This window comes from Salvia splendens, chromosome 3 (assembly GCF_004379255.2).
Source record: "Salvia splendens isolate huo1 chromosome 3, SspV2, whole genome shotgun sequence".
Taxonomy (NCBI): Eukaryota; Viridiplantae; Streptophyta; class Magnoliopsida; order Lamiales; family Lamiaceae; genus Salvia; species Salvia splendens.
Genome location: NC_056034.1, coordinates 3549961 through 3575647, shown reverse-complemented (window position 1 = coordinate 3575647; position 25687 = coordinate 3549961). Strand labels below are relative to the sequence as shown.

Genomic DNA, 25687 nt, shown 5'->3' with positions numbered 1-25687 from the left:
ATAAGAATAAAAAGGAAGAAAAAGAAAAGAGGAAACTGATAAAAAATAAAATTACAAAGAAAGTATCCAATGAATAATTTATTACTACTACTGTTTTTTTAAGTGCCTTTTCTTTCTAAATAAAATATATAGGGAACTACCCTAATAATCCCTGATCTTATTAAAAAATGCATCAATGGTCCTTAAAAATTTTTTATAACATTTTTGGTACAACCCTAAGTATTAAAAATGTAAATTTTCAATGTTTGGAGGCATTTTGGACCTTAAATACTAGTATACTATTTTCGTATTCTTAGTTACTCCTTAAATACTAGTGTACTACTCCCTCCGTCCCGTGCTACTCGCACGTTTGCTTTTCGGCTCGTCACAAAGTCCTTACACTATTTATAATTTAAGTTAGAATTAATGCATTTAATTAATATGTTAGTTTAAGTTAAGAGCTCTTTTATTAAATGATGTCTCATTACACCTAAAATTCTTTTTTAATTACACAAAAAAATCAATCCCAAATTTACGGCCTAAAATGAAAAGTGTGAGTAGCATGGGACGGAGGGAGTATTTTTATATTTTTTATTTACTTAAAATAGTTTATTGTCATTACGTGTTTAAAAATAAATACAACCTAAAAATAATTTAATTATACTTTGTTTATTTATAAAATTAAATATTATTTATTATAAAACTCAGTCTATACGAAGAAAAAATAATCTAATAGTAACTTTTTAAAATAAAAATATTAAAGTAAATTATAGAATATTCTTTTCGCATGTGGGATTTATTTTTACTTAAAAACTTTAATTAAATTTTTAAAACTTCAGAAGGAAAAATATTATAGTGAACTATAGTAAATTTTTTACTTAAAAATGTTACAATACTTAAGTGAAAATAAATATTTTAATTATATTAATTAAAATATAGTATAGTAAAAAAACATGTTTTAAGTATAATAATCAATATTTGTGTGAATTATATATAACATGAACTAAAGTGAACTCTCACAAGTAACATTTTTAATAAAAATATTAAAGTAAATTAAAGTAATTTTTTTATTATAAAGCTCAAGCTATACGTTATTCAAGTAATTATTGTAAAAATTTAAGTGAATTATAATTCAAAAAAAATTGTTTTATATTGTAAAAATATACAATCAACTAGTACTAGAAAGGTAAAATTTTTTTGCCGAAAATGTACTTTTACATGTCCAAAAAAATTGCAAGACTGAAGAGGTACCAAAATTGTGATTTCCAAAGACCAAAAATGCCCTCCATGGAATTTAGGGGATTTTTCAAATGCATAGGGGTATAAAAGATCGACAGGTACCAAAAATGTGATTTTTAGGGACCAAAAAGGCTATAAAATTTTTTAGGGATCATTGATGTATTTTTCGACAAGATCAATGACTATTAGGGCAGTTCACTCTAAAATATATAGTAAATAGACGAAAATAATCTTTCATGCATAAAATTTTAAAAATAACATACTAAAAGTTGTAGTAATCAAATCATCAAAGTTTGCTATTTACCAAGGCCTCTTTTGGGCCAGAGGTCGAGAGATGGTCAACCCTCGGGTAACAGGCCGCACTAAAGTAAATAAGAGTAAGAGATACAACAAGAAGTTAAGAGCATGCGCAGTGGTGGCGTCCGTCGCCACCGTCGTCCGCGCCGCTGGCACGGACGCCATCCGCCGCCGCTGCGCTCGCGCCGCTGGCACGGCGCTGCTCGATGTATCGAGCACGTCCGTGCCAGCGGACGCACACGTGGTGCGCTCCCATTCGTCAACGGCTCGACCATTGCATTTAAACATTTTTTTTATTTTTTTTTAAAAAATCAGTTTTTTATTAAAAAAACCGATAAAAAATAAAAAAAAAAATCACTTCCCCAAAAAAATATATCCGTTTATAACCGTTTTTTACACCTTTTTAATTTTTTTTCATTTTTTTTACCCAAAAAATACACACTTTCATCTAAAAATACCCCCAATTTCACCCCAAAAATTCACATCAAACTACACAACTCTCATCATCATTCTCCAATATCCATTCTCATCTCCATTCTCTCATATCCATTTTCATCTTCATTCTCTCATACCCTACAACATCACTATGTCCGGCCAAGACGATAACCCTTCGGGCTCCCACGGTTGGAACCCCGAATGGTTCGGTTCACAACCGTTTCCTAGTCCGGAAACGGAATATTCGGCCCCTCCTCAAACCCAAGATTCGGCCGTTCCGGGTGGCTACCGTCCATACCCAATCGACGACCAAGGTGCCTCCGAAGGGCGCTACGGGTGGACACCGGAGCCTAGGCCACGTGCCCCTTCCCAAATGCCGATTCCTCCATCTCGCGCCGGTGTCCGCACACCGTACTCACCGGCGGAGATGGAAAGATTGTTCAAGGCGTACTTGGAAATCTCTGAAGATGCGGTGGTTGGAACGAACCAATCCGGCGATCACTTTTGGTGGCGCGTCTCTAGCCGGTACAATGGCGCGCAACTGCATCGGCCGAGCCAACGAAGAAATTGACAAGTTCAACGGCTATTTCATCCAGGAGTCCCGGAATGCCGGGAGCGGCCGAAGCGAGGTCGACATCATCACCGCCGCGCTGAGCACCTACCAATCCATAAACGGTAAGTCGTTCAAATATCTTAACGTTTGGCAGGAGACGCGGACGCACCCGAAGTATAAGGGAGACATAACATCCTCCTATAGCGGCTCCTCCAAACGATCAAGGTCGGTAGCCCTATCCGACTCCGGCTCGGAAGAAGTGGCTAGCCAACTCGCCGGAGCTAACTTGGGTAGCCCCGACGCCGGACCGAGCGGTTCCCAACGCCGCCCCCCAAGGAAGGAAGAAGGCGGCGGCTAGGGCTGGTAATTTTTGACACGACACGATAACACGACACGAACCGGCACGAAAATAATGGGTTTGGGTCAGAGCTTATTGGGTTCGTGTCCTTATCGGGTCGACCCGTTAAGGACACGAAAATTTCGTGTCGTGTTCGTGTCGTGTTCGTGTCGGGTTCGTGTTATCCGTTAACAATACGTGTTCGTGTCGTGTTCGTGTTATCCGTTAACAAATAATATTTTAATATTATTAATTCTTATTATTTTCATTTTTAATAGGTTTAACCGTTATCAGGTCGTGTTGTTATCGAGTCGTTATCGTGTCATCTCGTGTACGTGTTGTTATCGTGTCGTTATCGTGTCATCTCGTGTACGTGTTGTTATCGTGTCGTGTTGACCCGAATTGGTTCGTGTCGTTAATGGGTTCGTGTCGTGTTCGTGTCGTGTTCGTGTCTGAGGGTTTCGTGTCGTGTTCGTGTTCGTGTTTGAGGTTTTCTTAACGGGTCGTGTTCGTGTTTGTTGTTATCATGTTCGTGTCGTTATCGTGTCGACACGATAACGACCCGACACGCACGATTTGCCACCCCTAGCGGCGGCCAACCGTCGTCGCGGCTCGACTCCCGAAGCCACTCCCGAAGCCGCTCCCGCTCCCTATGTGCCACCTCCACCCCCGAACAACTCGCTGTGGATGCTCTTAAGCCAACTCAATATGGCCGATAGGTCATCTATGACCCCCACGCAACTTGAAACACACGAGACCATGATAAAAGGTCTCCAAAAACAATTGGGGTTGATACGCCGGATGCGTAGTCTTATTAGGAGTTTAATTATGTAATTTTTAATTTTTAGGATTTTAATTATGTAATTTTTAATTTTAAGGAGTTTAATTATGTAATTTTTAATTTTTAGGATTTTAATTATGTATTTTTTAATTTTATTTGTAATTTGTAATATTTATTATGGTTTTTAAATGGATTTTAATATTATGGAAATGTTATTGTTTAATTGAATTTTATATTAATTGTGCTCGTTCTTGCGGAAGAGCACAGTTGTGGGTGTTATGCTCTTGCCAGAGAACAGACATGAATAGTACCGTCCGGGCCCACAACCGTGCCGCTGGCAAGAGCACAGTTGTGGATGCTCTAAGCTCCGATCTAAGTCCAAGCCATTCACTAGTATCACCTACCTGCACACTTAAAAGCACAAAATAATATAATTATTAAAATTCATTAAGAACCGCAAAATAAAAGCCGCATGAGCTAGGCCATCATTTATTTAAGAATATTGGGCCACAGTAGTTTATGATATAGGGAAAAAGTTTTTGAAGAATATTATAGTATTAATACTCCATCTAGAGTATCATTTATTTAACAAAAATGCATCCGAAAAAAATAGGCATGGATTGGTGGGAATGGGATGTTTTAGCGGCGGCGGGAACAGAAACGGCTTCTTATTAAATATTCTCTTCTCCTGCTCGCTCATCAGTCATCACCACCGGCACGCCGCGGAACTGATGAGGATGTTTTCATTTTCTACAACCATATTTGTGATGAGTTTTTCGAGAAGAGAGGGTAGGATTTTGGGTAATAATATTTTGACTTTAGTGTCAATTTCCGTCTTTATATTGATTATATATTCCTTCCTTTCTCCATTAATAGGCATCATTTAATTTAACACGAATATTTTTTAAAATATAGTACAAAATTGATGGAAAAAATTAATGATAGGTGACTCATAATTTTATAATAAAAATTTGAGGTGTATTACCAAAAGTAATAATACCAATTAATTAAAACCAGATGAAAAAAAGGAAATTGGCGTCGATAATACTAATATCATAAATCTATATCAACACTTAAACCAAAATATAGAATTTTGGATGAAAAATTGGATGCCTAAGATATAGATATAGCCTTTTCGGTGTTCACGCACTAATATGGTATCGAGAGGTAAAGTGGTGTGTTTGAGTTGTCCAAGTGGGAGAGAAGTCTAAAGCTTAAGGTCTTCGATTCGAATTCTTTGTAGTGCTGTTCTTAAATTTATATTCATTTACCCAAAAAAGATAAAATTGTTAAATTGATAATTGTATTAAATATTCCTATATTATTTAAAAATATACTTCCTCCATCTATCATTGCTTGTCGTTAGTTTTCTTTTTGATCCGTCCGCCAACACTTATCGCATTCATTTTTTACTACTTTTGGTAATGGATCACACATTCCACCAACTCACTCACATTCATCGGCGAAGCCACGTTAGAGAAGAGTCTTATCTATATTATTCTTGGTTTTACTATATTATATATCCATTTTAACTATTTATTACGATTTTTTCAAAACGAGTGAAAAAAAAGAAGTGACTCAACTTTTTTGGGATGGGGGGAGTACATAGTTTAAGCAAAATGAGTTTAAGTCTTCTGCATAGTAGACGAGTTGTGAGCGACGTTCACAATAAGTAACTTATCGGTTCTTGTAGAAGGAAAAACTGTTTCACAACCTAGATAGGCTTTGACTGCCTATCGTGAAAGGTTGCGACGTCAGTCCAAAAGTTTCCTTACCTAAGGAATTGAACGACGTCGGTGTGGTATAGCACTGAAAGGACAAACTGTGAGATAAGTCTTTCTTGACTATTTACTGAAAGACGAGGTCTCGGTGATTGTCATTTCTTAATCATTGTTCACATAACATTGAGCATACGATATTAATTAAAAAGTACTTTGACCTATCAAATGGTGAGGGTATTCCGTTGCCCAATAATCCCGATAGATTGGGTAGTGATCGTTAATGTCTAAGTGGTGCTAGTATTGTTATTGCAATGAATCGTGTGCTGAGAAAGGTCAGTCTGATAATATTCTCAAGAGGTGTTTAGAAAAGTGTTTTATTATTCTGGCCGGTTGGAATTTATTCCATGAATAATAAACAAGGTTTCTGAACTAGACCACTCTTGGAAAAAGAAATTAATTAATAAAAGTCAGATAGCAGACTTGATATTAATTCATGGATATTTAGATCTTAAAAACGGGAAATGATTTAATTAAAGAGGAAGTCTCGGAATACTCGTAATTACGGTTTGAACGGACATTTAATATTATATCTATAGTGGATGATAATAATATTTAAAGTTTGGGTTTGAATTAAATTAGTTTTAATTTAATAAGTGAAAGCCTGAATTGTGGCCCAATCCAATCATCCTAAGATCTATGATCGGACCCAAATTATTAACTTATTATAAAAGGGATAAGATGAGAAGACATAATTAATTTAAATCATTATTTTTGTTCTCTGCAATCATACAGAGATTGAAAAATAACGATTTATAGGCTTCTTCGACCTAGAGATTTATGTTTCCAATTCTTCTCTCGCATTTGAGAATTTGACGAGCTTTGCCCACACAAAGGTCAAATTCGAATTAAAGGGAACAAATCAGAAGATCTGTGGTTGAGATCTACTGATGAAGGCAATAAATTTCAACTCTTAAATTCTTGCGGTACATTGTATTTAATTGCATATATTCAGTATGAGTCCAATTATTCACAAATCCAGTCTTAAAGACCGAACTAGAGACCAAATTATGGCCCTTAGATCTAGTTTTTAATGGATGAGATGAGATGATGTAGTGGAAATTTTTGCATTCATTAGGTAGCCAAATTACTTCAACCGAGGGTCATTTTTGTCAAATTATATTTATAGTTTATTACTTCATCCAGTAAATTTATTACTTCATTCCAATATTTAATTACTTCATTCCAGTAGATTATTACTTCATTCCACTTTGAATTTGAATTTGTTTAACTTTTTACAAAATTAAAGCGAATAGACTATGTGAAGTGTTTTCAAAATGAAGTATTTATTATTTATTATGATGTATGTCAATGTTGATGAAGTTATAACTTCATTTAATAAGGTAATGGACTGAAGTAATAACTCAATTGAAGTTCAATGAAGTAAATCCAATTGTGATGAAGTGGTATACTTGTTGAATGAAGTAAATGCACATATGAATGAAGTAGTGATCACTCTTCTTCATATGCTCAAGAATCCCTTAAAGTAATAACCTAGTCGAATGAAGAGATAAAACTATTTGAATGAAGTAATAGAATAGAATAAAATGAAGTAGTGATCTAGTCAAATGAAGTAATATAGATAGTTAAATAATGAAGTAGTAATAATCTAGGTGAATGAAGTAATAATGTAACTAAATGAAGTAATAGTCTAGTTGAATGAAGTACTATAGAAATCTAAATAACAGTAGAAGTTGAATAAAGTAAAAGTAGGCAGGTTGTGATTCCACCACATATTTCTCCACTTGTTGATTTAACTACTCACACTTTCAGCAATTCACCTAATAAACACACAACACACACTCAAAATTGCTCTTCCTCTGCTCCAACACATGTCCGATTCTTGTTTTCATTGCTCCCCGATTTGAATTACAGCTGTCAAAGTTTCCGCCATGGATGCGGCTGCACAGCTCGCCCACTGTGTAACAATCTGTGAATAGAACAAAGTCACCAACAGACTACCACATAAATTCTGAGAACAGAGAGACCCAAAATAATACCATAACTAAACGGAAAAAACACCAATTGTGGCAAGACTAGTAAATTTCAGCACTTTAAACTGAGAAACACAAATAGATCTACTAAATAAAGACTATAGCTTGAAATAAAACTAACAAATTAAATATTCCTAAACATACTCAAACGTGGAAAAGATAAACTAACATACAAGAGATATGTTCGTTTTAGATCGACTATTATACAAAGATACACTAACCGGGCGTAATACAACCCAATGAAGAATGAAGAAATTTAACGGAAATAAACTGAATTGAAATTACAAAGAAGAATTCGAAATAATAAGCCTTAAAGATGTAAGCCGAGTCGATGAGTCCTCTTTCCGCAAGACGAGATATGCCCCGGTAGTGCTCTCAGATTGACGTGTCGTCTTTGAAGTAGCAGCACCGCTAGCAGCAGAGCTCTGGCGAACGGGAGTAAGGCGGGGGCAGAACTTCGACGGGAAGACTATGCAAAGAGGGAGAGAGCTATGCAAATGATATGAGTTTGTTGTGGGTTCAATCGTGTGCAATGCATGGAGTGACTGCCTATTTATAGGCCAAGTTCACCTATTGGGCATTGGTGGAGTCAACAACCATTATGTGTGCCATGATGGTTTGACTGTAATCGCCGGGGGTTACTGACGGGTGCACTAGCCATTGGGAGCTGGAGAGACACAACGCACCTGGTGCTACACGACGGGATACACCATGGACCGTCGGGGTCTATCGGGGACCTTTTGTCTCCCGTTATGCGTCGGGGTCCAGCGGGGACATGACGTGGACCAAGTAGTGTTGCCCACGGTTTGAAAACCGACGGTTCCGGTTTGGAACCGGAACCAGACCGTGAGGTTATTTCACGGTTCCGGTTCGGAACCGCCGGTTTTTCAGCGATTTACACGGTTCAGGTTCGATTTTTTTTAATTTGAAATTTGGATTTATACAATAAATTGGAACAAGACAATGGATAATTTAAATTGAAATAAGACGAATAAGGTGAAAATGATATCAATTTTATTGAATTTGAGTTATAACGGACAACGATACAATACATATACAAATAGCACTTGAGTAATTAAATGGAAGAACAATAGGACAAATGAGGAATTGGAGACAAAGAGAGAGAATTGAGAGATTGAAGAGAGAACTCTTATTAACATAAGAGTGGGTTGAATGTAAATGATGATAGATGGGGGTATATATAAATAAAAATAGGGGAAAATAGAAGAATTTGAATTTGAAATCCGAAAAAAAAAATTTGAATTTGTCAGAAAACCGGCGGTTTTGGCGGAAAATCGCCGGAACCGCTGGTTTCGACGACAAAACTGCCGGTTCGGTCAACAAACCGTCAGCCAAAAGCTGCGGCATGTCGCCTCGTGTCCCGCGCTGTCACCGAAAGCCACCTAACCGGCGGTTAACCGCCGGTTTTCACGGTTAACCGCCGGTTTCCGGTCCAAAAACCGCCGGAACCGGCCGGTTTTAACGTATAAAAAGCTGCCCCTCGGCCCCCTCCCTGACGCCTTGGTTTCTGCGCCCGAACCGGCGGTTCAGTGACGGTTCCGGTTCGAAAAATCTTGAACCTGAACCGGACCGCGGTTCGAATTGCAACGGTTCCGGTTCGAGGAAATCGCCACGGTTCCGGTTCGAAACTTGAACCGCAGAAACCAGAACCGGTGGGCATCTCTAGGACCAGGACCACCATGAGTCGGGGTCCGTTGGGGATAGCGTGAAGTTTGAGGTGGTCTAAAAAGAACGAGCGGGGCTTGAACCACACTCAACGACCAACCCAAAGCGGGGACCTTTTGTCTCCCGTTATGCGTCGGGGTCCAGCGGGGACATGACGTGGACCAGGACCACCATGAGTCGGGGTTCGTTGGGGATATCGTGGAGTTTGAAGTGGTCTAAAAAGAACAAGCGGGGCTTGAACCACGCTCAACGACCAGCTCTAAAGAGCAGCCCAAGGCACAAGGCACAAGGTGCGCGGCTTGCGGGCGGGCGGGCGGCGGCGCGAGTGTGGGCTCTGTCACCCATCTTATTCCATGATAATTATTACACATAATAATTCATCTTATTAAATATTTCATCAAAGAAGTTTATCATCCCCGATGTGGGATAATTAACACTTAGTTAATTAATCCCTTAGTTTTTCTCATAGCTCATTTTTAGCTTTATTATGACCAACTTTAATTTATTATTTCTCACTCACCGGGAATCGGATTTGAGAAAATGAATATACTACGGTCATCTACTCGGAACGTAGATCGTCGCTATTGCATTTAATTTTACAAAATTAAATATCTTGTAATATTTATTATTAGTCAAAGTCGTTTGACCAAGCACGATTCCAACGTGATAAACTTGAGTATCTCGCAGCGAAAGGCAGGAACAAGATGCGTCAGATGCTGTTGTTGATCAACCAAATTCGCATGAATAATTGGGAACCAACACGAGAGAAATTTAATGAATCCAATTAATTTAGAATTGGCCTTGAGAAATTGGGATTATACCTTGCCAATAGATGCAATTCTTATCCTCCCTCAAATTTCCGGTAGCTTCCACGTCCGCCAATTAAGTTTCTCTGCCGTTTTTCATCCGCCTTGCCCCTTTGGTTCCACGTCGCAGTGTTCAGCTAGATTGCAAGTAACTGGTTAATCTTCCAAAATTACCTTTTGTTAATAAAAAATCAGATAATTTGTAGTAATTATTAATGAGCATTAGATGTGATTAATGGGTGGATGACATTTGGTCTTTAGTTTTATTTTTAAGAAGGGTTCGACATTGATCACAGCTCTATTCAGTATTATTTGTGATTATATGCTAACAAGCATGTTTACATGCTAATAAACATGTTTACAATCTGAAAAAGCATGTATAGATGTAAATCTTTCAATCAAACTAAATAGATCCGCTCCGAAAACCAACACAACTAACATGCACACGTCTCTACCATCCCATTCAGATGCAAGTGTCTTTTATATTTTCAGAAAGCATTTGATTGCATTGAATTTCTGTCACAATATTGTTCATTAACATGCACATGTCTCTATTATCCTACTTTATTTTCTATTATGTCACTAACACGCACAAGTTTCGATCATCCCACTCACATGCAAGTGTCTCTGTGAAAAGCATTTGATAGACTAGATAGCATGTATAGTTTTATAAATAGCTCTTAAATCCTTCTCAAGGTATCACAAATTTCTCAATATGTTCACTCCACTTGATAATATGTCTCTTCACTTTCATCAGACCCAAGCTCTGATGAATAATTTACTACCACACTCGATTAATTGGAAGAAAGAGTTTCTCACCAAAATCATCAAATTGATACAATCATCGAAAATACGATCCTAAACAATCCTAGTTTGATTGGCATAAGAAGGTATTGTGATAAGGAACATGAGACTGGTGCATATCGTTAGATCAACGACTACTTTGGTCCAACCCAACATACAGACCAGAGGTCTTTCAACGTCGATTTCACATGTACAAATCTGTATTTCTTCTACAGATGAATATTTTCAGGATAGGCGTGATGTTACTGGCAGACAAATTAAGTTTATCATCATTGCAGAAATGTACATGAGCTATATATGCGAGTGCTGGCATATGAGATGTCCTCCGATGTTGTTGATGAATATTTACGAATGAGTTCAATTGTGACAAGAGAAGCTCTTAGTACATTTTGTAGAGTGAGTTAGTTTCTGCTTTGATGACACATATTTCAAAAGGCTTGATAATCATGACTTAGCCAGACTTCTCTATGTTGTAGAACAACGTGGTTTTCCAGGCATAATTGGTAGCCTAAATTGCATACACTGGGAATGAAAAATTTCCTAACGCATGGGTTGGTCAATATACAAGGAGAAGTGGCAAGCCAACGATTTATTTTGGAAGTTGTTGCATCATTCGACCAATGGATATGACATGCGTTTTTTGGAACTCCATGTTTATGCAATGATATTAACGTACTTCATCAGTCTCCTGTTTTGATGATATCTTAGAAGGTCAAGCACCATATGTCAATTACGTAGTGAATGGTCGGCAACGTAATATGACATACTAACTCACAAATGGTATAACCCTTCTTGGGCTGCATTTGCAAGTCAATCTCTTCTCTACGGACCCAAAAGCACAAGTTGTTTGCTCAACACCAAGAATCTAAGAAAAGATGTAGAACAAGCATTTCGAGTCCTACAAGCTCGTTTTGCATTTCTTTGAAGGTCATGTCTTGAATGGGATAAGATTTTGATGAGTAAAATTATGATGATATGCATTATCATGCACAATATGATAATAGAAGATGAACGCTACATATATCAAAATTATTACAATCCTACTGAGTTGTACCAGGATACAACTATAAGAGTACAATTCGAAAATATTGAGCCTTTTACTCTACTCAATGGATTGCGAGTTTGTCTGCTTATATGACCATAAAGATAACTTCAGTGAATCTCATATTGTTCTTCGCGAAGACTTAATAGAGCATATATGGTAAAAATTGGCAATGCAGTAAAAATTTGGCAATCAAAATTAAACATGTAAGTTTTATTTGGTTACGCTGTCTTTATGTTTTTAGTCTTAGTTTGTTTATTTTCTATTGTAAGTCATATCTCCTGTTTTATGTAATTTTATATTGTATTTCATTTATCTTATTTTAGTAATTTTTATTATGATTTGAATTAAATTTAATTTATTTAATTTTTTTATATAATATATTGAAAATAATTATAAAGTTGTTTACTCCATCCATCCATCAATAATCATCCCATTTTACCATTTTCATCCGTTCATCAATAAATGTCCCATTTATTTTTTTACTACTTTTAGTAAAGGACCACAAATTCTACTAACTTTATCTCGTCACATTTCATTATATAAAAGCAGAAACTACCTTCCATTAACCATTTTCACTAACTTTCAATTATATTTCTTAAAACTCGTGCTCGGTCAAACTAGGTCTTGTAATGGTGGATGGAGGGAGTTTATATTAAGAATATGTGATGTGAAAAATATTTTATCAAGTTGTATTGAGGTCATCAACGAGAGTAATATTTATATAAGTTGGAGATTAAGTATGGATGATAGAGAAATAAATATTTTATGAAAAAGTTGGGTTAGGTTGAGTGAAGATTGTGGATGGGAGTCGTCTAGTAGTCGAGACATGAACTTGATACATGTTGAAAAGAATTAACCGGTCAAGTCTATATATCTTGAAAGACTTGCAATTTAATCAGAGGGTAATTATTTTAGGAACCTTATGACGAAAGCTAGAGAGAACGCCTAAGAGCATCTCCAATGCCCGGATGTCCCACTCGGACATCCACTAGGACTTCCCAAAAACACCTCCGGCCACGTCACTAGGACTTCTCATCCCACTGCCACGTCACTAGGACTTCCCCTCCACAATCCGCCCTTCCCATCGCCCTTCCCACTAGGACTTCCCGCAATAAAAAAAATCACAAATTCACAAATAAAGCAATTTACGTTTACGGAAATAAAATTTCAACACGAATACGAACGGGAAAAATTAACAACTTCATTAAAAAAACATACATGCTTCGAAAAAAAAATTACATAGTAATAAAATAAAAAAAATACATAGTCATACATTCTCGGCTCACTTCTAATGAAATGAAGTTCAACGAGCCGTATATATAGAGTTTAAATAAAAAAATTAAATACCGGACGTCCGACCCGAACGTCCGACCCACGCCACAATGGCGGACGTCCACCCGCCCGTCGCCCGCACGTCCGAGGACATCCGACGTCCTTACGGGACGTCCGTATCCGACTTGCCACGCCACAATGGCGGACGTCCCGGTCGCCAGTCGCGGATGTCCGACCGGACGTCCGCCATTGGAGATGCTCTAATAATTTTTCTTAGGGGTTTTATAAAGACTATATTTCCTGATTTTTTATCAACGGTTTCAATAAGAATAAAACTGAACTTGATTTTTATGATAACTTGCATTATCATGCACAATATGATAGTAGAAGATGAACGATGCATGTATCAAAATTATTACGATCCTGCTGAGTTGTACTAGGATACAACTATAAGTGTACAATTCGAAAATATTGAGACTTTTAGTTACTCCACTCAATGGATTGCGAGTTTGTCATCTTATATGACCATAAAGATCAACTTCGCAATAGTGAATCTCATATTGTTCTTCGCGAAGACTTAATAGAGCATATGTGGCAATATGGTAAAAATATTGGCAATCAAAATTAAACATGTAAGCTTTACTCCCTCGGTCCGTCATTAGGACTTAGAAGTCTCATTTCTTGGTGACACGAGTTTTAAGAAATGTTAGGAAAAGTTGGTGGAAAAAAGTTAGTGGAATATAGGTCCCAACTTTTATATAGTACTCCCTCCGTCCAGGATAATTCGTCTCACTTTGACCGGGCACGAGTTTTAAGAAATGTAATGAAAAGTGACTTGAAAAAGTTAGTGGAATGTAGGTCCTACTTTTACGTATTAGTTTTATAATAAAATGTTAGTAGAAATGAGTTAGTGGAATATGAGGTCCAGTACCAAAAATAGTAAAAAGTGAAATGAGACAAATTATGTGGGACGAGCCGAAATGGAAAAAATGGGACAAATTATCTGTGACAGAGAGAGTATTAGTTTTAAATGAAATGTGAGTGGAATGAGTTACTGGAATATGAGACCCTATTGCCATTTATGGTAAAAGTGAATCGAGACTCCTATTCATGGAAGGACTAAAATAGAAAAACTGAACTCCTATTCGCGGACGAATGGAGTATTTGGTTATGTTGTCTTTATGCTTTTACTCTTAATTTGTTTATTTTCTTAATTGTAAGTCATATCTCCTATTTTATGTAATTTTATATTGTATTTCATTTATCTTATTTTAGTAATTTTTATTATGATTTGAATTAAATTTAATTAATTTAATTTTTTATATAATATATTGAAAATAATTATAAAGTTGTTTACTCCATCCATCCATCCATCCATCCATCAATAATCGTCCCATTTTGTCATTTTCATCTGTTCATCAATAAATGTCCCATTTATTTTTTTAATACTTTTAGTAATGGAACACAATTCTACTAACTTTATCTCGTCACGTTTCATTATATAAAAGCAGAAACTACCATCCATTAACCATTTTCACTAACTTTCAATTATATTTCTTAAAACTCGTGTTCGATCAACCTAGGTCTTATATTGGTGGATGGATGGAGTTTATATTAAGAATATGTGATGTGAAAAGTATATAATCAGGTTGTATTGACGTCATCAACGAGGGTAACATTTATATAAGTTGGAGATTAAGTATGGATGATAGAGAAATAAATATTTTATGAAAAAGTTGGGTTAGGTTGAGTGAAGATTGTGGATGGGAGTAGTCTAGTAGTCGAGACATGAACTTGATACACGTTGAAAAGAATTAACCGGTCAAGTCTATATATCTTGAAAGACTTGCAATTTAATCAGAGGGTAATTATTTTAGGAACCTTATGACGAAAGCTAGAGAGAACGCCTAATAATTTTTCTTTGGGATTTTATAAAGACTATATTTCCTGATTTTTATCAACGGTTTCAATAAGAATCGAATTTCGTATAGATTATTATCCTTGCAGCGTTATCTGTTTACGTTACTACAAGTCTACAAATTTATTAATCAAATTAGTGATGATTTTCTGCAATTTGATACGTCGATAAGTTTCAAGCAAGAGGAAATTAGGCGTTTTTAGACGTGAAACTGCCAATTAAGAGATTATTGTGTCGTTTGGCAGTTGACTTGCACTAATTTTGTCCACTGAAATTTTTATAATCATTATATATATTTCAGTTATGCTTGGTAAATGTATAAATCTATATATGGAATTGTGAATGGTTTTTTGGGACGTTCTATAAACATATGAATTTATTGGATTCAATGAATTTTGAATATTTCAATTGGGACGTGATGGTCTTCATTTAGTTGGACTCAACTTACATTTAGCTTGTGGTAATCTTAGTGTTATGGTTTCATGACTTTCATCCTAGTTTTCTCAATTCCTAATATGATAATATCGTTACTTGACTAACAGAAAATGACATTTTTTTCATACCATAATCAATGAACAAACAACGACTTTGAAATCCTATGGAATAATCAACGTAGTACTAATAAAAACAATGAATTCCATTTTTCTTTGTTTGTGTTTCTCCATACCTTCTATATGCAACTAAGCCAAATGTGTGTTTAGATACAATCAACAATCCCTAGTAGAAAATAAGCTAATGAATATAACAATCTTCAAAATAAAATTGATAGGTAGAAATACGAAATTATTGCTTCAAGTCTAATAGTAAAAATATGTTCAACTTCGACTAACTTTGTATCGATAATTTTCCAATCAAAACTTGTTAAATTTTCATGATTACGGGCCAAATACAATCCAACATTAAGCCAGCAACGTATTCAATGTTAAAATACAAAATTTATTCCGAGCATTTTCGCGCAACGCTGAAGAAGTACAACACTATCCATGAAAACACATGTCCCGACCACTATAACTTCTAAACTTGATATCTTCCTAACCGATAATCTTCTCGCCCTAAATGACCATGCACTAGAAAGCTTATGAAATTCCCTACAAAGTGAAACACTTTCCATCCCAATCCATTAAACCTAGCTCAAGTTCTGTCCAAATTAGTGTAGCTGAAAAACACATCCCATTCCATTAAACCTATTAACTTTGCCAAGCAACGCCATCCATGCGCAATCCTTTAAGCGGGAGATGACCGTAGATTGAAATCCATCTTACGGTCCATATTCAAAATTTCTGAATCCGTGTGAACCAGCTTCCAACCAATCAGATTTCGTCTTCATGAAATGAAATCCAACTCTCACTATTTAAATCCACCCAATTTTTCTCCGTTAATACCACACACACAGAATTCGATCTAGATTCCCTCATTTCCCTAAATTTCCTCAACATCCAAACCCTAATTTCAGCTGCGAATTATCCATGGCTACCACAGAAGAGCCGATTCTCTCGAATGAGCCAGCGGTGGAGGTGACTGCAGCCGCAGGCATCGCGGAGGAGACAGCTAACGATGAGAAAGCTCCGGAGAAATCCGCAACGCTGAAGAAGGTTTCTGCACCGAAAGAGGCGAATAAGAAGGTTCCTGCCCCGAGGAACCGTAATTCCTCTCACCCTCCTTACTTTGAGGTAATTAAATTAAACCATTTCCGTATGAATATTATAATTTTTTTGGAATAGTTTGATTTTGTAATCGATGAATTGGGTTCTTAATTGATTCGATTTGTTTTATGTGAATGCAGATGATTAAAGACGCAATCGTCACCCTCAAGGATAGGACGGGATCAAGCCAATACGCGATCACAAAGTTCATTGAGGATAAGGAGAAGAATTTGCCGGCGAATTTCCGGAAGGTTTTGCTCGTTCAATTGAAGAAGCTCGTGGCGAACGAGAAGCTTGCTAAAGTGAAAAACTCGTTTAAATTGCCCTCTGCGCGGTCTCAAAAGCCGGTTCCGGCTGCTGCTGCTGCGCCCACTAAGAAGAAGCCGGCGACTGCCTCGAAGCTGAAGTCAAAAGCCGCCGCTTCCAAGGAGAAGGTCGCTGCTGCCAAACCCAAGCCGAAGCCTAAAACTGCTGCTGCGAAGCCTAAATCCGCCGCAGCGAAGCCTAAAACAGTTGCAGCGAAGCCGAAAGCGGCTGTGAAGGCTAAACCCGCAGCGAAGCCAAAGGCAGCAGCTCCTGCGAAAGCGAAGGCCGCAACGAAGAGGAAGGCGCCGGAAATTACGAAGAAACCGCCGGCTAAGGCAACGAGAACGTCAACGAGGACGAATCCGGGGCGGAAGACAGCGCCAATTGATGCTATTAAGAAGGCTCCTGCCGCGAAGAAGGCGACGCCGGTGAAGAAAGCTCCGGCCAAGAGCGTGAAGGCGAAAACCGTCAAGTCTCCGGCAAAGAAGGCAGCCGTTGGGAAGAAAGGGAAAAAGTGATCGGAAGGGTGGTTTTTGAATCAGCGTTCGCTTGTAGGGATAGTGTTGTACATTTATTACGGATCCGTCAACCAATATATTGTTGCTTTTAGCGTCCATAACAGTAAGTGTTCTTTTTTTCCTTTAATTTTGTTTTTAGGTTTTGGATTACACCTTGTTTTCCTCAAATTAAATCACAAAAGCTTGGAGTGTTTCTTTAATCCTATCAAGTTCCTGAGTTCAATGGTTTTTAATTCATTTATCTTTTCCTTTCTGTAAATTTCTCTAAGGAATTGGTAATGGATATACTCATATACCACTAAACTTGGATTGGGGAGGAATCAATCGTCTTGATTTTTGTGTATGTGAACTTCTGTTGTTGCGAATGGTATGTTGAGTTAAATGATAGATTCATAAAATACAAAATCACTATGTTTATTTGAAGGATAAGATGGTTGAACATGTGAAATCAATCAATCCATCAAAGTATGTCGGATTAGCCTGAATTATTATTATTATTATTATTATTATTAATCAATCCTAGCACAAGTAAATCCTAACATTGGAATACTATTTGGCAGTGAGATGAAGCTGTGTAATAATATAAGTTGCTGTATCTTTGTTGAACAAGACCGAATATAATGTCTGCTTCAAACATGTTGGCAATATTCCGCAACTAACCTCCCTTCTCTTCATACTGCTTTTTTTTTATAACTCTCATTAATCAATTGACTCTCCTTGATTCTTCGCATCTCAATCTCACTGCAACACAGCAGAAGCTCCCTCAGCTCTTTCTAATAAATTGTGGACTTTTTGATTTTTCTCGAGTTTGAAGTAATTTTTAAATTCTTGGTAGTTTAATTTGGTTAGTTGACAAAACACTCAGCGATGCGATCTTAATTAATCAAGGTACCATCGTTTTGCATGAAACAGCTACCGACTCTGTTAGGTTTAGCATAAGATTTTATATTTCGAACTAAAAATATTATAAAAACAAAATACTTTGATGATAAACAAGAGGCTGCTGTGATTTCAAATGATAGACACATAATAACAGTATAGCAATAAGGAGGAAGGGAGCGCAGTGCAGTGCAGTGCAGTGCGGTAAAAAAAAATCAATTACAATCGTTGCAAAAGTTGGGGAGGCAATAATAATATACTAGTACCCAGCTACTTATTTAGGTAGATTGAATTTGTCAAAGTGTAGAGCAATTTACATGCATCTTCAGTGGTGTGGTACCTGTCTGCACGTCGGGCAATACCACTTTCCCTTAAATCTAGTCTCAGGAGTAAGCCCAACACATGCATAATGAAACCATTCACCTCCTTGGCACTGTCCAAAAAAAAAATACTTTACACCATTCTTTAAACGACAAAAACTGATCAAACAAAGGGATGATTGACTTACGTTTTCATTGTCACATGCAATCATATCTCCAAAAGATACCTGCAAACTTGGTGAAGTATTAACCTCAACAGCATAAACACTAGAAATTGATAATGAGTGTAAAAATAACAGAGGCTTTGACCTGATGGCAGACACAGTAAGTAGGTTCATTTGGATCAATGGGTTGATCAAGTTCAACGGGTGAAGCAAAGTCTTTCTTGAGGCTTCCAGGAGGAGGCATAAGCTCAAAATCTCTGTCACGCTCCCTATCCCAATCTCTCTCCTTGTAATCAAGCCTCTTCGATTGAGGTGTTCCATATGGTGGCTTGCGTTTTTCACCTTTAGGGACTAAAGGTAATGGAGGAAGCACAGCTGGCTCATCTTGTGCTATTTTTCCTTCTGCAAAACTCAATAAATGTTAATGACTTAATGCCAATGACATAGAACATCCCTACAATAATCACATCAGTGCAAAAGCTAAACCATTTCCATGTAGACAATGCCTTTTCCACACATTCAAGAAGGTAGCATTTTTTGGAGGGGGGGGGTATGCATTTCCTAACCACTTTCAGAATAGGAAATCTATGCTTTGGATCAATGGGGTTGGCATGTGTCACCTTCATGCTGTGGTAAAGGAATCATCTAATTTTCAGCATATCTTACCTTACATGTTTTGGCATCTATTAGAAATTTAGATATTGATAATTCTCGCTGATAAAACTACACTTATTAATTAGTACGGGAAAACCAAGTTGACTGGTCAACAGGCAATGAGGCTTAAAAGCTAGAATATGTTTGTCAAGTAAGATATGTTATATAGGTATTGCTAGTTTTATTACTCGCATTGCAACTATATGAGAAAAACTTTAAGATGAGCGAGTAGCCGCACCTTGTTTGAGATCTTCTGCAAAGTTATTCAAATCCTCATCAAGACGTTTTATGTGACTATCAATCTGAAGGAAGGTCCCAAAGCAGGAAAATTATCAGCTCTGAATTTAAGGATAATGACGTGCGTATCTTGTTAATCAACCGAAGTGTCAGTGCTTCTAACAAACATGAAACATAGATCAAGACAAAAAATAATCTAAAAGTATCTACTTGAAGAACATGCTCTTTATCGACAATGAAGCGCAAACATGCTCTTTTTCCCCCAAAAAAAAGATTTCTACCATGGATGATGCAATAACAAGGAAACCTTGCAAAGTTCCAACACATAAGCATCCATGTCACCGACTTACAAGGTCGTGAGCTTGTCTGGCAAGTAGAACCTTCTCAGTGCAGAGGCGAAAGGCATTGTCCTGGTTTGCTTCAATTTCTTTTCGCAGCTTTTCAGATAACTCATCGTCCTCCATCTTCGTGGAGAAGGAACCCCCTTGAGATGCCAAACCCAAACAATACTTTGTTTGCTGCCTTGTATGGTTTATCATGGCTGTACACAAACATTTACACAGAGAACAGAAGAAATTAATTAAACTTCTGAGCTTAGCATAGCATAACATGAAGATCCGTTGCATTTCCGCCAAAGAATAAAAATAGCATAACGGAACCTTGTGAACGTTCATCCAGTTCTCGAATGGTATTGAGAAGCCTCTGAAGCTCCGCCGGCAGTGTGCTAGAATCTGTGCACACAAACAACAAACAATGACACAGTTATAACCTTTTCTTTCATTACAATTTTTTATATATATGAGTGTATAAGAAGTTGTGTTAAGAACATCTCACACTCCAAATAGTCGTCTACAAAAACACCAGTTCTGGCAATCGCCATCCTTCTGCTTGCTCGATTAAACGGATCGCTCTAGGGTTCAAATGAGGCAGGGCACTGAAAATACAGGAGGGAAGCTGATACGTCGAATCGGAAATATTCCGTAATCACCGAAATGAATTTATTTGATCAATTAAACTAGTCGCATGAAAAAGCTCTCAGATAACGATGAATTTGCTAATTTCCCAAATATAACGAGAAGAGAGAATTCGAGAAACGGAAAACGCTGATGAAATATTTCTACCTTGGTAGCAACAGGATTGAATGAAGGGTTCCTTGGCGTAGCACGATTTTGGAATTAGGGTTTTTTTTCAAGAGAAATCAAATTTGGGCGCAAAATTAGGAAAATGGGGAAGGACGAATTCTAACCGCGTTTCGGAAACACTTTGTTTTTTCTGCCCAGATTTAAATGACGTAATTAAATTAAATTCAAATAAATTAATACTCTCCATAAGCACAATTTGCTGACCAAACTATGGGTTTTAAAAATGTAATAAAATAATAATCGAATTATTAAAAATTTTGTTGATCCCTTCTTTCAAAGTTGCGTAGTTGCTATGTTTATTTTTCTAAACCTTCAAAGTGTATTACTCCATTTATTATTATTATTATTAACTAAGACTTGTATTGTTGTTATTTTGATATTTGTCCATCTGCAATTTGAATTTGCATAGGTACACACATTATAATATCATTGATTGGTAGTAGAACAAAATAGATAGGTAATACTACAATACGATGCAAGTACCAATATCATTTTTTATGAAACATTTATTAGAATTTTGTTATGTAGTAGTACATTTTTTTAGTAATAAATCTAAGAGATACATAATTTAGACGAAGGGTGAGTATTTTTGAATCATGACAAAATTCTTAAGCGAGATAGGGGCCCTATCATTTAGAGTATCTACAATAATACATACATGCCTATAAGGCATAGCCACAAAAAGTTGTCCACGGCTAGGAAAATTTGTCTAGAGTCATAAAAATTTATACAGCTCAATAGTGGACAAACCACAGCCACAAATCACATTATTTTATCAATTGCTATTATATTTTAATTGGATTGGAATAAAACTAAATGGATAAAAATAAATAGAATGAAATAGAATAAAAAAATAATTTGGGAATAAATATTTTATAGTAGATAAAGATTTAAAAAAAATTGAAAAAAAATTCTAAAATTTGACCTTCCGCGTCGCCGCGGCTCACCTGGCCGTGCTATAGGCTGCATACTAGTGTTTACTGTTTACCCCTAAATAGGTGTACTCACACTTAAAATAACAATAGATATGAAACAATTTTGTCATGCGATTGCAAGACAACATTCTTTAACAACCTAAGAGCATCATCCACAATGGCGGATGTCCCGGCAGACGTCGGACTGGCGTGCCGGACGTCCGCCATTAGACAGCATGCATACGGATACAAACGTCCGCCGCGGACACCGGAGTTCCGCGGCTTTCCGGGACGTCCGTTGAGACGTCCGCCATTGCGTTGACACGACGGACGTCCCGATTTTTTATTGTTTTTTGGGGATATCCTTGGGGATGTCCGTCATTGTGTAGTGAAATGTCCTTATGACATGGCAGTACAGTGGGATGTTCTTATGACGTGGCAAGAGGTGTTTTTGGGATGTCTGTCGGAATGTCCGCCGGGACATCCGTCCCATTGTGGATGTCCTAAGCATTGGCAAACCACTAAATATACTAAACAAATTTAACTGCAACTGATTAGCTAGCCTAATCCCATCTAAGACAAAACCACATACAAAACATGCCAAAAGAAATGCTCAGGGATTGTTCCTAGCATGGAAGGGAGCACGGTTTAGTTTTGTGCAGGGAAAAAATGACATAATTCTGGAGACGACCACTCTATATAGGTGCTGCACAAGTGGTTCTAAAATGCCCAGTCTGATAACATCGGCTACAATGCACGACGCGCTTTGATTGAGAGCACTCTCCGGTGGGCGCTCGTCTCTTCCTAGACTGCGCAGGCGGCCGCAGTGACTTTGGAGGGTTCACAACCACGTCTTCAGCGGAAACTTCACCTTGCTGACCTCCAGACAACTCATGCCAAAGTGTTCTATCGGGTATTGTCTGAGAGTATGCCTTGCAGAAACTAGCCACAGTGAAACAGCTTTCACTGAAATGGTGCACATTCTGCCTGCACGAGAGAAGGGCTGCTACGGCATGAGAGCACGGAAGGCCATAAACCTCCCACCCTCGGCAGGAGTAGCATCTGCTCCTAATATCCACAATGCTGGTTCCTTGATGGGATATGACTTCGAACTGGGCCTCATTTGCGCGGAGAACTTGATAGCTCCGCGCACAGTCAAGAGCATCAGAGACTTGCCTTTCAGCAGAAGGAACCAGTGTTGATGACCACTGCATGCTGGCTTCACGACGCTCGTTGAACCACGTCATTAGCTGCCGTCGGATGCACTCCACCATCTGAACTATTGGCAGACCCGAAGCTTCGAGAATCCAAGAATTCCGTGATTCGATGATGTTGGCTGTCAGATTGCCTAAACGCGATCCTTCGAAATATGAATCGGCCCATAATTGAGGTGGAACTTTCTGCACCTAAAATGCAGCATCTTGGGACATCTCTTCCATCTCAAGGATTTTGGAGTCAAATTCCCCGACTGTGAGAGCATTTGCTGTTTCCAGAGAAGTTCACTAAGAAGGCTGTCGTTGAACTCCTTCCGAAAGCTCCCACTGAGATGAAGCTTGCAGAAGCCATGGAAAGCAGTTGGGAAGTTCAATTCCACAGCATCAACAATGCACTTTTGTCGATCAGACAAAATTGTAAGCATCGGCATGTTCTCAGTATTGGTATCGAGAAGTTTGTGCAGCTCAGAAAGAAACCACAACTAAGATTCATCGTTCTCTTCATCAAAAACACTGAATGCTAAGGGGAAGAGTCCCCCATCTCCATCAAAACTTGTAGCAAAGAGCAGAGTTCCAAGGTATTTGTTCTTTAGAACAGTCCTATCAAGACCAATAAGTGGCCAGCAAGCATTAAGAAATCCATATATCGATGCTCCATATGAAATAAACAGGCGCTGGAAACTATTATCTGTTGGGTTGACACAAACTGATGCCATACTCCCCGGATTGGTCCGTCTTATCTGGGTTGCAATATTGTGGCAAAAGGCGATAGTCATCTTCAAATGAACCACGAAGAGACGTCGTGAACCTCTCCCTCCCTCTCCATGCTTGTTTGTATGACAGAGTTATACCATGAGCACGATGAATGTCCTCCAATATTTCTTTTGACTTGTAATGCGGGTTCTCCCTAAGTCGTTCTTCCACAGAATTAGCAACCCACTCAACTGATGCTTGCTGATGACCAAGATGAGCTATTCCACCACAATTATGCTCAGAATAAATTGTTCTAATTGTGAAGGTAGGAACACCAGGGAGCTTAGAAGCATGGACTCGCCATGGGCATCCCTCACTAGCACATTTGGCAGTAAAACGACTCTTGTCGGACTTCACAGTTTGAATCTCAAAATGGAGGACAATTGCCATGTCCCTCAATGCCCTGCGGCAGCTCTTCACATCAGAAAACTCTTGCCCCACAATAAATTCATGTGTAGGTAAAGGAGACAAAGTTCGAGATTGAACAATAGGAGAAGTGGTTAGAACTTGAGGCTGCATAATGGAATGAAGTGGAGAAGAGACAACAACCAATTCAGTGCTCTGATGCATAACCTCAAAGTTTTCATCAATCTCGCAGTTCTCCAACACAGCCAATTCATTATCCTCAGAAAAATGCAATTCATCGACACTTGATGTAGCAGTCAGTCGCCTATCATGGTTGTCTGCGCCACTCTCTTCCTGACTAAGTCCCGTCTCTATACTGAACAGCATGTAACACTATCTGATCAAGCGGATCATACTTATTCTCATACAGTCATACTCGCTACCTTCACCATACTCATGATCATATTCTCCATCTTCACTGTGTGAAAGAGCCATGTGTTGGTTGATCACTGGAGCCAAAAAATAACCATGACCAATATCTTCCTGTCCCATACCTATATCACCACCATCTACTGACCTCAAGTCGAGATCATGGTCATGGTTCTCGGCCAACGTTCCTAAGGGACTACTATGTTCAGTTTCCAAGTTATGACTACGCCCAACACCAAAGTGTAAGTTCTGAACTGGCGTCATATCTCATTGTCCAGTTACAGGATCCTGATTCACCGCTGGTTATAACACAAAGCTAGCACAGTTCATATTCTTGAAAGCCTTCCAAACCTTTTAACATATGGGGCTATAAATAATTAAACACAATTTACAACTAGGGCATATTGTCGAATACACAAATGTCATCATATCAGCAGCTCATCCTATAAAAACAACAGTTATTTTGCTCCATTTTGCTCAGGCATTGGATTGTAAAACAAATAACACAAAGACATAATCATTACATTTAATATCCGTGGAAACATTATGCAAACAATAACGATAATATGCTTATTAACCACACAATGAGTAAGTGATAGTATTAAGTCTCTTCTTTTGAAAGTTTTAACGACTAAATCACATACAAAACATACAATTTGGCAAACAAGACCTTAAAGAAACTGCCAGCCAAAAAAATGAACCCAAACAAACACAAGAAAGTTATACATTCACATCAAATTCCGGCATAAACTAAAGGAAAAGCAACATCCATAAAGCCCGAATCCCTAATCAAACAGAACTAATTGAGAGGAGCATCGAAGAAAGCAAGAAAATAATAAAGAGATTAGCAAGATTAATTATTTGGGTACAACACGCAGCGAGCAAAATTCAGCGACCACAAAAACCCTGAAATTAAACCACTGACTTGCATACATTAAAACAACAAATTATTTTGGCGCGAGAATATAGATTTGGTTTACATGTAGAGAGAAAAGACGAGGGAGAGAATTGAAAATACCTGAAAAATTGGAGGGCAAAGGGAGCTGAGAAAATTTTGAGGGGCAGCAGCAGAGGCGAAGGGGATTCGGAGATGTGGAAAAGGCGAAGGATTAGAGAGAGGGTATTTAGGTCAACCTTGCCCCTTTACGGCTTCCCTATTTTTTGATGCTACCGGGATTACCCCTTTCCTTATTATTTCATCCTTTTATACTCGAATCAATTTATTTTTTCAAACTACCCTAAATT

General features: G+C 37.8%; 2 protein-coding genes and 1 pseudogene across 5 annotated transcripts; 1 reads left to right on the top strand and 2 right to left on the bottom strand.

Moving 5' to 3' along the window:
* The first annotated feature begins 16294 nt into the window (after window positions 1–16294).
* LOC121794421 (histone H1-like) lies at window positions 16295–17591 on the top strand. Its single transcript, XM_042192576.1, has 2 exons — window positions 16295–16594; window positions 16708–17591. Exons 1-2 carry the CDS (start codon window positions 16391–16393, stop codon window positions 17389–17391), a joined length of 888 nt encoding a protein of 295 aa, XP_042048510.1. The 5' UTR covers window positions 16295–16390; the 3' UTR covers window positions 17392–17591.
* A 378-nt stretch (window positions 17592–17969) lies between these two features.
* Window positions 17970–20927, bottom strand: LOC121794422 (PHD finger protein ING2-like). 4 transcript variants are annotated; one of them, XM_042192580.1, is made up of 9 exons: window positions 20767–20927; window positions 20480–20579; window positions 20305–20376; window positions 19996–20186; window positions 19647–19710; window positions 18900–19156; window positions 18779–18817; window positions 18611–18703; window positions 17970–18132 (listed from the first exon to the last, which is right to left on the bottom strand). In XM_042192580.1, the coding sequence occupies exons 2-9, from the start codon at window positions 20523–20525 to the stop codon at window positions 18130–18132; spliced, it is 765 nt and encodes a 254-aa protein (XP_042048514.1). In that variant the 5' UTR covers window positions 20526–20579; window positions 20767–20927; the 3' UTR covers window positions 17970–18129. The 4 variants fall into 4 exon arrangements, with proteins under 4 accessions (XP_042048514.1, XP_042048511.1, XP_042048513.1 ...); XM_042192577.1 differs by lacking the exon at window positions 17970–18132 and having other exon boundaries at window positions 18359–18703; XM_042192579.1 differs by lacking the exon at window positions 17970–18132 and having other exon boundaries at window positions 18359–18703; window positions 20480–20599; window positions 20767–20906.
* Window positions 20928–22227: 1300 nt separating this feature from the next.
* LOC121794418 lies at window positions 22228–25647 on the bottom strand (annotated as a pseudogene).
* Window positions 25648–25687: the final 40 nt, after the last annotated feature.